We start from the raw sequence: 14,989 nt of genomic DNA on the forward strand, positions 1-14,989 counted from the left end.
CAGATAGAACAGTACTTACTCAATGGCTACTAGGTCTTCTGGACCCATTCTCCTCTGGACTTCTCCACGTCACTCTTGTATTTATCACAGTTCACCCCTGTAACAAGCTCTCTCTCTTCCGCCTCATTTTCATCAGCATAAAATCATGTCCTTGCTATATTCTGTCTAATACTCCCTTGACCCCCAGATACCTCTTGGCTTCATGTCTATGCACATTTTTGGGAAACAAAGTGTGAAAAAGTAGTCTCTGTATACTTTACTACCTTATACTCCCCTCCCCTGCCTCTTGAATCCTCTCCAGTCACTTTCTAGTGCTTATCCAGTCTTCAAATCAGAGTAAATGGACATCTTTGGGAGAGAAGTAAACAGAGTGGTGAGGGAAAGGGGAAGCCCACTCAGGCAGCTCGTGTGAAACAACCTTGGTGATCAATAAGGAGACAGATCCCAATGCCAGATCACTTTCCCAACCTAGAGGGAGAGCTGAGAGCCAGAGAACCAGAGCTGAGTCACTCGATTCTCTGAGAGTAAATGTTATATCCAAGGGCAAGTAAAGACAGAGAAAAAGGTGAAGATGTGAAGAATGAGGAAAGTAAGCTCTCGTAGAAACCTAGGAATTAACAACAGAGAGTGGAAGAGACAGTAGGACCTGGAGGTCACAGGACTAAAGGACACCAAGGGCTCAGGGGAAGTGGTTAACACCTATAAATGGTTTCCTTTGAGGAATAAAGGGACAGGAGAGGGTAAAGCAAATGCAAAATATGATCATAAGCAAAAATAAATGATCAATACAGATAGAACAGTACTTACCCAATGGCTACTAAGTCTTCATGATGAGGTGAGCAAGTAAGGCAGAAAATTGTCCTGGGTTCTATAAAGAGGTGCTGGCTGTCATTTCTGTTAAGCCAGTAACAGAAAACCACTCCTTTTTCATCTCCAGATACTATTAAGTCCTTTACCCGAGGAGACCAATGCAATGCTGATATTGTGTGCTTTAAAACAAAACATAAATATATTTGCTTCTCATCTGTCAATGCTTAATTTTCACTTAGTTTTTAACCAGTATAATGAGGCACATTATAGGCACCTAATAAATACTATTAGTACCACTTGTGTAGCAAGACTATACTAACCAAATGGTAGGAGAATTTAGGCTATTGAGGATCAAAGAACCATTTAAAATAATTTCTTTAACAGCTTAATGCAGAGTTCTTTTTAAAAAATATATTTTATTGATTTTTTACAGAGAGGAAGGGAGAGGAATAGAGAGTTAGAAACATCAATGAGAGAGAAACATCAATTCAGCTGCCTCCTGCACACTCCCTACTGGGGATGTACCCGCAATCAAGGTACATGCCCTTGACCAGAATCGAACCTGGGACCCTTCAGTCCGAAGGCTGACACTCTACCCACTGAGCCAAACAGGTTAGGGCAAGAGTTCTTAGTAAGATTAAATTAACTGTTTTCCTTTTCCTACATTCTCTCAAAAGACAGGTAAATCAAGTTTCATTTACTGATTTATAGTTTATATCACCAGTCTAACCAGACAGTAAATATTTTAGATTTTGTGGGCCGCATTTTCTCTGATGCAACTATTCAACTCTGCGAATGTAGCATGCAAGCAGCCAATACTGAAGTTGTGAACAATACTTAAATGAATGACTGGCTATATTACAGTAAAACAATTTGCAAATGCAGGCAGCAGTGTAGCTTGCTGACCTTTGGTTTATAAGTATTGCCTTCCAAAAATGTTTCTTACAACGTAGAGCTTCTTATTTAATTTATAAACACAATTGTAAAAGTTAACTTGCACAAATGAGCTAGCAAAACTATACTTGAAACAAAAGAACGCTTGGCATAGATACATAACAACAGTCTGAGAAACCAGTAAGCCACAGTACCTGATGGAGTGCATGTTCTGTCACAATTGCTTTTGTCTCTACATCCCAGATTTTCACAGTCCCATCATCAGAGCTGGTGGCACAAAGGTTGTATTGACCCGGATGATGAGAAAACGTGAAGCCAGAGACTCTTTCCGTGTGTCCCACCAGCTCCCCTATGACTTCAAGCAAAACCAGACTCCAGGTTAAAGTGCTACCTAAGATTTCTGGCTGAATCATGCTGTTGTTAGATGAGTGGGATCTCACTTATTCCATGATATAACAAAAATATCGGGGGACTCACAGTCAAAAACTCCAAGTGTGAGTACTGGCTCTGCCACGTGACTGTAGACAAGTCCATTTTATTTCCTTGAGCCTCAGTCCTCTTAACTATAAAATGCTGTTGATATTCCCTGATGTGCCTACTTCACACGCTGAGGAGCAGCCCAAAGGAAGAACGGGATTCTTATTTAGATCTGGCCAGAGATCGTTTGGAGTAGACTATCTGGCATGCCATATCCCAAGGTATAATCAAGACCTAGTTTGGAGCCTAAAAGCATCTGGCTCAATTCATTCATCTTACAGAAATTAAGTTTATATTTGTAGGATCTTGCTTAGGGCCTGGAGCTGTAGGCAACCCCAACCCCAAGAAGGCTCCTAAGGGATCCGCGTGCAATGGGGCGGGGAGGGAGGCCATAATGTTAAAAATTCCTGGGTCTGGACAGAGATAACTTTCTGGGTAAGCCAGCAGTCCCTCGTGAGAGCGCCGGGAGGCGGGACCGCTCACCCACAGCGCGCTGTAGCTCAATATTGGAGATCGGGACGCGACTCAGTGTAGGGGTTGTGAGCACTCTTCTCTCTACCTGGGCCTCAGTTTCTCCATCCATTAAAGGGGGTGGCTGAAGACGCACACTCGGCGCCTCCAGGGAACGCTAGAAGTGCAGGAAAGGTGGGGGCAGGGACAGGGAGTTACCTCGAAAAGGGGGCGTCCCAGGGATCGCGTCAGCGCCCGGGCCCACGCGGACAAGGAAGACGGAGGTCCGCGCCGCGAACCCGAAGAGGCCCCCGGGGACCGCATCGCTGCATCGGGCGCAGTACCAGTTGGGGGAGGGCGGCAGCGTGCGCGGCTCCTGGCCCATGATCACGAGCCACCAGGGAGGAGGGAAGAAGCCACTGGGACAAACCGTTTGCAGCCCCACGCCGTAGCCGGGAAGGGGGCGGAGCTCACTCGGAGCCCCGCCCCCCCCGGGCCCGCTGCTACGGCGCGCGCCGAGGCCCAGGCCGCACCGCGCGCTGGCTCCCGCCGCCGCAGGGCTGGAAAAGGCGGGGCGGCGTTCGGGGTGCTCTGCCTCCCAACCTCGCCCGCGGCGGGGTCTGTCGCTGCCTGCGCCCAGCCCCGGGGTTAGGTTTTCTCGCTTCCTACACAGTCAAGGTACCTAATTAACGGGTTAGACTGGTAGAGTCATCTTCCCCGCACAGCCGGTTTAACGCCGCCCCATCAAGTAGTTTTTGAACGCTTCGTGCCCGGGCACTTGGCTAGCTCTGCAGATGCTTTAAAGCAGAGATTTTCCACTGGTGTGCCGAGACAGCAAGAATTTTTAAAACACGCAGTACCTGACTATTTTAGTCAGGGGCATTGACCTCTTTTCCCTTAGATTGTCAAATAAAAAAATAAGGACAGCCAACACAATAGCGGCTCGGTATGACTGAATCAAAATCATACCTTTTTTTTGGCGTCAGATTGGCAAAAAATACATTTTTTGGTGTGCCACAGAATTTTAGTAATTAGCTTATGTGTACCATGAGATGAAAAGGTTGAAAGATAGCTACCAGGATATATCTCAAGATATCTAACAAATAAGTAAAAGTTCCAATCAGAACTCAAAAAAGGAAAGGGTTTGTGCTATTGGGTGGAAATTCTGGCTCTGGGTTCTTGGTAACTCAGGGAGAAGAATAATAAGAGTGACTCCATTGATTGAATGCCAACTCTGTGAAACTGTATGTGCTAAGTGCTGTGGAGGAAAAAGAATGGAAGTTTCCTTCCAACTCAAACAGGCTAAGGTGCTCACATTTCTGCACTGCACTCTGCTACTCCTGGATTGCTTGTTTGCATTGGGTATCTGGCACTCTGGCGTATGTGGCAAACGAAACCCGAGATATCTTAATACAGAGGTAAAACGCATATATCAGGATATCTGGAGGCATAAAGCCTTAGATTGACTGCTGGTTTTTGCCAGTTGTTATCTAAGAGACTTTAGCTTATCCTAAGTCTCTTTTCTTCATTTGAAGAAGGAAAATGATAATCTATGCCTTGTGGCATTGCCGTGAGGAATACTGAGATTTAGTGAAATGCTTGCTGGACGTATACAGTAGCAAGTGCCCGATGATAATTACCTTTTATCTCTTGTAGGTCAACCTGGAGATTAACAAGGATTAGGACATCATACTTTATATTTGAACTGTTTGTTTTATAAAAGATCTTCCCACGTGATCTCCAGTGGAGATCTTAAAACTGCTGTAAGGATAATTATTCTATTTTACTGGCTAGAAAACTGAGGCCCATCCAGGTGAGGTGGCTTGTTCAAGGCCTCTGCTTCCCTAATCCTTTCAGGCCTTTTGTGAGGTGAGTTTTCGTAATTTTTCTGGATCCCGATGAATTTCCGGAAACTGACTAGTTTTCGGCCTTTGTTAAGTCATTCATTCCTCAGCAAGGTTGGACTGACCACGCCTTAAATTATGTACCTTGGCTGCGTATTGGTGGTCTCCATGACAACACCGCAGGTGTAGGTGCTGCCGGGTTTTCCGCCGGGGGCGGGGGGGGGGGGCGGGGAGGAGGTGAGTGGGGCGGAGCGGAGAATCGCGCATGCGCTCTGTCCTGACGCTGACTGAGCTCGGAGGCTTCCGTAGAGGGGAGGAGAAAGATGGCGGCGGCAGTACTGGATCGGCTGGGTGAGGGTTTTAGTGGTTAAGGGGCGGTAGGAAGGAGAGGAGGTGGGAGTTTGAGTTGACGGGTTGTGTTGCTGTTGCAGGTGCGTTATGGATGCAGAATCTGAGGCGGAAGCTGGCCCTGGGGTAAGTGGCTCGGAGTTGCAGAAGGGAGGCTCTGTGCGGGCTGTTTTAGGCACTAGGGCCCTGGAGGTGACACCCCACCATTCCGCCGCCTTATTCCGCAGCCCTCAGGGAATCAGGATTACCTGCAATGTCTTTTCTTTCTTTATTTAAAAAAAATACTTCTTTATTGACTTGAGAGAGGAAAGGAGAGGGAGAGAGATAGAAACATTAATGATGAGAGAGAATCATTGATCGGCTGCCTCCAGAACTGTGCCGTACTGGGGATGGAGCCTGCAACCCAGACGTGTGCCCTTGGCCGGAATGGAACCTGGGACCCTTCAGTCTGCAGGCCAACACTCTATCCACTGAGCCAAGTGAGGTAGGGCTGCAATTTCTTTTCTAAACAGTCCCTTCTGATCTTTTTGAACATGGTCAGACTCTCCAAACCATGCCGCAGTGCCCCGCTTTCTTGCTTACACCTGCAGGGCCCCCGTCTTGCTTTCCTAGTTCCCATTCCAGTACCCTGCTTACACCTGCAGGGCCCGTGTTCCAGCCAGCGTGGCCAGCGTCGCTGACCTCGCGCCTGGGGTTGTGTTGCTCGCTTTTTATGCATTATCTCGTTCTTGTACCATCCTATGTAGTGTATGTCCCCATTTTTCAGACAAGGAACTTGGAGCCCTCCAAAGAAAAAAACTTGCCTAGGGTCCCTCAGTTATGGGAGGTTTTGAAGCTTTATACTATACTAGAGGCCCAGTGCATGAATTCGTGCACCAATGGGGTCCCTCGGCCTGGCCTGCAGGATCGGGCCGAAACCAGCTCTCCGACATCCCCTGAGGGGTCCCAGATTGTGAGAGGGTGTAGGCCAGGCTGAGGGACCCCACCTGTGCACAGTCAGGGCCGGGGAGGGACACAGGAGGTTGGCCAGCCAGGGAGGGACCACGGGAGAGTTCCAGGGCATGTCTGTCCCTTCTCACTCAGTCACCATCGGCCGGACCCCAGCAGCAAGCTAACCTACTGGTCTGAGTGTCTGCCCCTTGGTGGTCAGTGCATGTCATAGCGACTGGTCTACCAGTTGACTGCCCCCTGGTGGTCAGTGCACATCATAGCAAGTGATTGAGCGTCTTTAGCATATCGTTAGCATATTACGCTTTGATTGGTTGAATGGCCGGCTAGACGACTGGACACTTAGCATATTAGGCTTTTATAATATAGGACTAGAGGCCCAATGCACGAAATCGTGTGGGTTGGGTCCCTAGGGCCTAACCTCCTGCTATCAGGGCCATCTTCTGCCCGTTCGCCAGTCCCCAAGCCGAATGCCACCTCTGCTGCCGGGCTGTCAGGCCGTTGGGATCACCAGCTCATCCCCAGCTGCTCAGGGGCTCAGGTCTGCGAGAAAGCAGATGCTGGCGACTTCACCTCCATGTGTGTGCGCCGGGCCAGCCACTGATGGAACGCACTGCCTGCTCGGGGCCGCTCACGTGGGCACCGCTGCCACCGCCACCGCTGCCACTGCCGCTGCCGCTGGTGCTGGTGCTTGAGGCGCTGATGGAAGCTGTGGGGAGCGTCCGTGACCTAGCTGCCCCAGTGTGAGTGGCCCCGAGTGGGCAGCACGTTCCATCAGCGGCCGGCCCAGCACACACGCATGGAGGTGAAGTCACTGGCGCCTGCTTTCCCACAGGCCTAAGCCCTTGAGCAGCCGGGGATGAGATGGTGATTCCAATGGCCTGACAACCAGACCAGTCCTCCCGCCACCCACCCTGATTCTCCCATTCACCATCGCTGATCCATTGGAGCCTGCAGGCCGGGGACAGGGACCAAGAGGTCAGCTGTTCAGCCCACTCGCCAATCCCTAGTCCTGTCCTGCCCCACTCTGCTCGTGGGCTGGGGGGTGGAGGGAGGGACCAAGAAGTGCTCAATGCACCTCATGGTGACCGGTTGTTTGGTCGTCACGGACACTGGCTTTTTATACATATACTAGTGGCCCAGTGCACAAAATTCGTGCACGGGGGTGGGGGGGGTGTCACTCAGCCTGGCCTGCATCCTCTCCAATCTGAGACCCCTGTGGGATCGGGCTTAAACTGGCAGTCGGACAACCCCCTCGCAATCTGGGATTGCTGGCTCCTAACCACTCACCTGCCTGCCTGCTTGATCTCCCCTAACCACTCTGCCTGCTGGCCTGATTGCCTCCAACTGCACCCCCTGCTGGCCTGCTCACCCCCAACTGGTCCCCTCTGCCGTCCTGCTCGACCCCCAACTGCCACCCCCCCCGCCAGCCTGATCACCCCCAACTGCCCTTCCCTCCTGGCCTGATCATCCCTAACTGCCTCTGCCTCGGCCCCACCACCATGGCTTTGTCCGGAAGGACTTCTGGAAGGTCTCATGGTCTAAGTAGCATATTACCCTTTTATTAATATAGAGTTTCTCCAGAGCGTCATTTGACCTCAGGACCAAAGCATTCCTTAAGGTTAGAGGATGCAGTTGCGTCAGGACTGGCAAGAAGCCTCCCCCCTCTCCTTTCTAATTGTCCCCCCCCCTTTTTTTTTTCCAGTACAGCAATTGATATTTGGAGATTGATAATCTGATTGTAAATTTTCTGATCAGCCTTTATTTTGGTTTATATAGGCTTTGGAGACAGAAAAGTTGGGTGCAAATCTACTTTTTAAGTGATTTGGGGGAAGTTACTTATCTTTCTAAGTTTCAGTTCTCTTGCTATGAGAGTAATAGTAGTACCTACCTCATAGATTATTTTAAGAGGATTGAGATAATGTTTAGGACAGTGCATGTTATATAATCATCCACCCTAAATTTTAACGGCCATTGCAGCTTTTATCATTATAAGTGATTACTGAGTTGTTTGTTTTGGGTTTGTTGTTTTTCGTTTGTTTGTTTTTCTCCATCCTAGGTTCTTGGTTCAAGAGGATGAAGAGGTGGGCTAACGAAGAAAATAGGGGGCACAGCCCTTAGGGTTTGTCTACACTTTGCTTTCTTAGGTTTTCTTCTCTCACTCTACTGCAGCCTTGCTGATTAACTTACTGTCTTCTGAATATGCTGTGCATACACTGCCTCTTGGCTTTTTCATGCTGTGCCCTCACTTCCTGTGTACAGCAGCAGTCCTACCTGGTATTTAACCCCCTATTCACATGTTGCACCTTCAGAAGGTTTTCTCAGGTCTCACTAAAAATGAAAGGCATTAGTTTCTCCTTCCTTTTAGCATGTGTGCCTTGAGTAGTCACTTCATGTGCATGGGTCTGGGCCCTTTACCAGCTGTGAACCCTGGACAGAGAGGGTCAGTTCTTGTTTCTCTTTGTAGCTCCAGCATTGGGTCCTGAACAAAGTAAAGATTTTATTAGTGTTTGTTGATTTAATTGTCCTGCAGTGATTTATATTGGGGAGATCTGAGCCACATAACTTAGTTTGGCTTCAGTCTTTTCATCAGTGTCATACAAGATGGTTGGAATTTTCTAGATAATCTCATAAGACTCTTTCTAGTTCTGAAATCATATAATTCTATGAATTCCTATTCTGGACTTTCTAATGGGGAAATGATCATATGAAAACTAAGTAGAAAGGTATAAATACTGCTCATGATAACTAAAATCTTAGGGATCATCTAATTCAGTGTTTGGAAACTAATTGCATATAGGTGCTAGATATAAATTAATTAGGAGAAGTGGCTTTTGTAAAATGAGAGAGTGTGTTAGCGCCTGTGTCAATTTAGGGTTCCAAGTAGTGTTTTTTTCGTTTGTTTTTTTTTTTTTAATATATTTTATTGACTTTTTACAGAGAGGAAAGGAGAGGGACAGAGAGCTAGAAACATCGACCAGCTGCCTCCTGCACACCCCCTACCGGGGATGTGCCCGCAACCAATGTACATAACCTTGACCGGAATCGAACCCGGGACCTTTCAGTCCGCAGACCGACGCTCTATCCACTGAGCCAAACCGGTTTCGGCTTGAGCCAAACCGGTTTCGGCTTCCTGTGTCAATTTAGAGTGCATTCCTCATCTAAAGGCTTTGACCAGATGAAACCTTTCCATAGGCTGTATTTGGTAGCAAATGGACATTTTCCAACCTTTGAATTCCAAGTCTCCCATTTCACTGATGGATGTATTTTAGAAATTTTGTGACTTACGAAGGTTATACAGTTAATACATGGCAAATCTAGGATCTAAACAAAAAATCCTCTGGCTTTAAATAGTGTCCTGTCACACTATGGGAGGGACAGAGTGATGGGCACAGAAGAGGTTTGTCAGGGAACTTTTTTGGGAAGAGGTGACTTAAGTTTAAAGTGAAGAGTACATTTTGGTGGTAGAAAATATCTCTGGTTTTTATTCATCTCTGCTTTCAAGTGTTCTGATTGCATGACCAGCAAGATTTGACAACCACATTGATTTTGTGCTCTCTTAATTAAATCTTACCTTGTGACCCGAGGGGTTGTGATTTCTTGCTTTTTAAGACAGTGGTTCTTAAATTTGCGTCACAGACCCCTTTGAGAGTATGAGGAAAGCCACAAAGCATCTTCCCAGGAAAATACGTATTACAGTCATAGTTGTGTTTGTAATTTAATAGTCCTCAAGCTAGGAATCTGCACTGGAACATCACACCTAAACATAAGCATCTGTTTGTGATGCATGAGGTACTGTAATGCTCACTATGCAATGAGGACACAATCACGACTAGTGCAGTACACAATAGACTTTTGCAGCAGTAGTTAGAGGACTTGGTTAGGGGACTTGGTTAGGGGAGGGTTGGTTTTAAGTTGGGAGACTATTTGAGTTTATTTGTTTGCTGATGGGAGTGATCCAATAGAGAGGAAAACATTTCTGATAGAAAGAGGGAAGAAAGAAGTGCCTGAGCAATGTACTTGAATACTAAGTGGGAAGAATGGGATCTAGGGAGAAGGGATGAGAGTGGTACTAGCTAGGGCGTAGACATTTCATGCATAATAACGAGAGAAGGTAGTAAGTGAATATGGACGTGGATGTGGGTAGGTATTTGGATTAGGTGGTGGGAGCTTGTGGAAATTATCTTCCAATTGTTTGATTTTTCTTAGCTAAATAAGCATTGTTAACAGTTGAGATTGAGAGTGAGAGAGGAGATATGGGAGGTTTGACCAGCAAGAAAAGGTATGATATTTGTTTGTAGGGGCTAGGAAATGAAATGAACAAGGGAAATATAATAGGAATGCCAGGCAGCCTTAAGGGCCCACTTGGGGTTTATGAATAAAAATGTAAAATTGATGTTTCTATCTCTCTCTCCCTCTCCCTTCGTCTCTGAAATCAATAAAAATATGTATTTTTTAAAAATACAAAATTTAGCCTGGCCAGTGTGCTCAGTTGGTTGGAGCGTCGTCTCGTACACTGAAAGGCCAAGGGTTCCATAACAGGTGAGGGCACATACCCAGGTTGCAGGTTTGAGCCCCGGTCGGGGCGTGTATGGGAGGCAGCCGATGGATATTTCTCTCTCACATCAGTGTTTCTCTCCCTCCTTCCCTCTCCCTTTTTCTCCCTTTCTCTCTCTTTCTCTCTCTCTCTCTAAAATAAATTAAAAAACTTAAAAGACATATCCTCGGTTGAAGAATGTAAAATTTAGACATTTAGCTAACCTTGGCTTACATAGAAAATCTGGCTTACTAACCCCACATATGTATGACATAATAACAGGAATCTTTTCTCATGCTCCCTGTTCTGCAAAAATTAACTGTTTGTTGTTTTTGACTGTCTCTTTAGCTAATAGTGTCTTTCTACTGGGCGCAGTTTTGCCACCCAGGGGACATTTGGAGACATTTTTGTTTCTTACAGCTGAGGCAGGGTTTGCTACTGGCATCTGGTGGGTAGAGGTGAGGGATGCTGTTGTACATCCTGTAAGGCACAGGACAGCCAAAGGCCCAAATGTCAGTAGTGCGGAGGTTGGGAAACTGAAAGTTGCTGGAATTTTACTTTTTTCGTTTGCTAAGCTGTTTCCTTGTTTGATTGTCCTTGACTTTGACAAAGTAAGATTATATTGAGTTATGAGAATATGCATATCACTTCAGCCCTTTATTTTAGATTTAAATGAGGCAAGAGGGAGGCTGTTCTTTTATTCAGTCTCAAGTGTAGGATTAACTTAATGTTATCAGAAGTAAATTTGGAACAAAGAATTTTTTCCTTGATGCATATAGCATGATATTATCAAGATTGAGCCTGAGGCCAGTATTATCTTCGCTTGGGACTTGGGTATATCTTGTTCTGAATTTCAAAATGAACTTTGAATAATAAATAGGAAGTATTAGTTCTTTCTTTCAATTGTGACTTTAGAAAGTTTCAGAGTCTCTGTCTTATCAGAATTAACTCTTAAGTCTAAAGTTTGGCTTATATCTACTACTCCTCAGTGCCTAAAGACTGTGGGTAGAATTTAAAAAATGATACTTAAACGTAATCCTCAAGTATCGGGAGACAGGACACACCAGAATTATGAGAGAAAGGAAATGCTTCCTCTGCTAGTTTTAGTCTACCACCTGCTTTCTGTGGCTCTGGCAGGCTCTCCTTCCTGCGGGCCGCCTGTGTGCATGTTGTGTGGACAAGCACTCTGGAGAGTTGGTTCAGCTACTTACCTTCACCTACTTACAGTGAAGTTAACAGGATTTCGGATTCCTAGTAAATGAAAAGCTATTATTTGTGGTGATATTTGAATTTCAATATGATAAAAGTTGATCCTAGATGTCCTTTACTGGTTTAAAAAAAAAAAAAAGTTTTAACAGCCCTAGCTGGTGTGGCTCAGTTGGTTGAGCACAGTACCATGCACTGAGAGATCACAGGTTCAATTCCCAGTCAGGGCACATGCCTGGGTTGTGGGCTCAATCCCCAGTCGGGGGGCATGCAGGAGGCAGCTGATCTATGTTACCCTCTCACATCCATGTTTCTCTCTGTCCCTCTACCTATCTCCCTAAAATCAATAGTAAAAACATCTTAAAAAAAAAAAAGATTTAGCTTACTTTGATTCTTTAGAATGCTAACAGTAAACTGGACCTCCAGGAAAACTTAAAATTTAATGTTTGCCCTGGCCGGTATGGCTCGGTTGGAGTGTCATCCCATACACTGAAAAGTTGTGGGTTTGATTTCCAGTCAGGGCATATACCCAGGTTCAATCCCTGGTCGGGGTGTGTACAGGAGGCAATTGATTGATGTTTCTCTATCACACCAATGTTTTTCTCTCCTCTCTAAAATAAATTTAAAAAAATTAATGTTTGCCAAAACCGGTTTGGCTCAGTGGATGGAGCGTCGGCCTTCGGACTCAAGGGTCCCGGGTTCGATTACGGTCAAGGGCATGTACCTTGGTTGCGGGCACATCCCCAGTGGGGGGTGTGCAGGAGGTGGCTGATCGATGTTTCTCTCTCATCGATGTTTCTGACTCTCTATCCCTCTCTCTTCCTCTCTGTAAAAAATCAATAAAATATATATATTTTTAAAAATTAATGTTTGTTGGAAAACAATAGCAATAACCCATGCCATTTTTTTAATTCCAGCAACTTCCTTTCCTTGAGTTTGTTTTCTCAAGTGACCCTTCATAGGCTTTCTCACATAAAAAGGTGTTATAAAAGCCTCAATTTTGAATTAGTTTTATTTTCAATTCTACCTTATGATTAACTCATTTTATTTTTTTAATTTAGTGTTATTCTAACAGCTGGCCAGGAGAGGGCACATAAGAACTTCGGATTTAATACACTTCTGAATTAAGTACCCAATTTGGAATGATGATTTAATTTGATTACAGTAGTTGTGTTTTTACTTGATAATTCATTTTATGAACCATTTGAGCACTGAAAGTATTGTAGGTATTCAGAAAGCTTTGTCATTATTAATTCATAATGTGTTTAATTTATTTTGGTCATCTAAATGACCAAATGTATATTTCTTATGTATATTTGGACTGGAAGCAGAATTGAGGTTTGGAGAGATCCTAAAGATGGTATAGTCCAATTGCTCTTTTCATAGATAAAGAAAATGAAGCCCAAAGAGGTGACAAACTTCATGTACCCAAAGTTAATTACAATTTTGTAGAAACATAAATGATATGACTTAACATGGGAAGATTTGAAAGAGTGTAATATAAAGTTTACAGTTCACGGGATTTATATTTTTGGAGAACAGGAAAGAATTAACGGCTCAGAGGGCCTAATTTAAAATTAATATTAGCTATCAGTGTTTATTATCTCCTTGATACTGTAAGATACAGCACATTAATTATTAATCTACCAACAATCAAGTGAGGTAGGTATTCTTCTCAATCTAAAAATAATACCTACAATTTACTGAGCCCTATGAAGTGTCAGGTTAAGTATTTAACTTACAGTATCTCATTTGAGCTTCTGAAGAAGCCTATGAAGTAATTACTATTATTACTCCTTTTACTGTTGAGAAACCTGAGATCTAGAAAGTTATGTGGCTTCCCCAAGGCCATTCTCTTAGTAAATTAGAGTTAGAATTTAGACCCAGGTCTGCTTGACTCCATACTCTATGCCCTCATCACCAGGCTTATAGTTTCATTAGGAAATCCTGCCCTCTAATATCATGTATCCTACTTTTGTACTTTTCATTTAAAACGTTGGAACCTAAATGTGGATGGCAAAGGTACAGATTTTGTCAGGTGCTTAGATGGCACTGATCTTAATATTATGATATAAATGGTTACTTGAGTGAGGTAGAGTAGGAGAAATGAGCCACTGGAAGAGTCGATTTAAAAAAATTATTTAGCCTGAATGGTTTGAGGGCTGAAAGCAAAGGTGTTGCCAAGCATATCATCCAATTGCATGTATTGTGTGAGAATCTGCCAATATACAACAACTTTGAATATTGAAGTCTGGGTTAGATATTTACTCATTATCCCTATGCCAGGTGTTGTCCTTGGTGCTGGAACACAGAGGGTGTCAGACTTGCCCTCGATGCTCACATCTGTATCCTTACAGGAACTCCTTGTACGGCAAGTACAGTAGTCCAGCTCATTGCTGTATGGCTGGCAAGAGCAAAGTACTGAGATACTTGGGGGAGCGGTTGTCTGGGAGATGGACGAGGTGACTTTTGAGGTAGAACTTTAAACAGGATAAGCATTTCTCAGGAGATGAGGGAGGAAAAAACAATATTAACAAAAATGTAGAGATATGAAAGTACGTGCCTTATTCAGGGAACAAAACATGTCTGTGTGGCTAGGCCATAAAGGGAATAAGCTGAAAGGCCTGGTTGGGGTTAGGTTATGAAAGGCCTTATGTGTCTTGCTAAGGAGTTTGGACTCTAAATTATAGACAGGAGGGAAACACCGAAGTTTGTTGTGCTACTTGGATATATCCAGATATACACAAAAGTAGACAATATGATGAACCCAGCACCCAACTTCAGCAGTTATTAACACATGGCTAGTCTTGTTTTATCTATAGCCTCTACTCTCACCCATTGTATTTTGAAACGGATCTCAACCACTATATTATTTCATCCATAAATATTTCACTACATACCTCTTTAAGAATCAAATGTCCATTTAATGTTCAAATTTCCCATGGTTAAGTAGCTGTCATACTTCTGAAATAATAATAGTCCACACATTGAAATTATTTCTATTACATCTTTAATCTGTTCTTAATTCAGTTCTCTTTTTCCCCTTAGAGCTTATCTGTTGAAGAAAATGGGTTGTCTTGTAGAGTTTTGTACAGTTTGTATTTTGCTGAGTGCATTCTCTTGATGTTGTTTGATATGATCCTCTGTCTCTGTATTTCCTGTATTGAATCTAGAGGCTTTATCCATTTAGGTTAATTTTTTGTGAAAAGACTACTTCATGGATGGTGGGTGGCATGTTCTTTTATCAGGAGACACATCATGCCAACTTTATCCATTAATTTCTTAGTGTTTATAAAATAATGTTATTAGTCTTCTTACTCAACAAAGTTGAGGAAATCCACACATCAGGTCAGCGATGCCTTTAAATCTGCTGTAGGACAGGGCTGACTTATAATACAGAGTCAATATTTATTGGTCAGTGAGAGCAAGAGATCTTGGGTGAATATTTATTATTTGACTTTATTCAAGTTATTAA

At 44.3% G+C, this 14,989-nt stretch overlaps 2 protein-coding genes across 5 annotated transcripts in view; one reads left to right on the forward strand and one right to left on the reverse strand.

Annotated features, from left to right (window-relative positions):
• GEMIN5 (gem nuclear organelle associated protein 5) overlaps window positions 1–3,080 on the reverse strand; it is a 38,757-nt gene extending 35,677 nt beyond the window's left edge. For all 4 annotated transcript variants that reach the window (XM_079772596.1, XM_079772595.1, XM_079772594.1 and 1 more), the window contains exons 1-3: window positions 2,851–3,080; window positions 1,899–2,059; window positions 808–989 (exon numbers count right to left, since the gene is read on the reverse strand). In XM_079772596.1, the coding sequence (XP_079628722.1) occupies window positions 808–989; window positions 1,899–2,059; window positions 2,851–3,016 (509 nt within the window). In that variant the 5' untranslated portion in view covers window positions 3,017–3,080. The remainder of the gene's footprint in view (window positions 1–807; window positions 990–1,898; window positions 2,060–2,850) is intronic.
• A 1,695-nt stretch (window positions 3,081–4,775) lies between these two features.
• The window catches only part of MRPL22 (mitochondrial ribosomal protein L22), a 30,232-nt gene continuing 20,018 nt past the window's right edge, over window positions 4,776–14,989 (forward strand). Inside the window, exons 1-2 of the mRNA XM_079770749.1 lie at window positions 4,776–4,826; window positions 4,907–4,949. Of these exons, the coding sequence (XP_079626875.1) occupies window positions 4,799–4,826; window positions 4,907–4,949 (71 nt within the window). The 5' untranslated portion in view covers window positions 4,776–4,798. The remainder of the gene's footprint in view (window positions 4,827–4,906; window positions 4,950–14,989) is intronic.

Source organism: Cnephaeus nilssonii, assembly GCF_951640355.1.
Source record: "Cnephaeus nilssonii genome assembly, chromosome: 5".
Classification (NCBI taxonomy): domain Eukaryota; kingdom Metazoa; phylum Chordata; class Mammalia; order Chiroptera; family Vespertilionidae; genus Cnephaeus; species Cnephaeus nilssonii.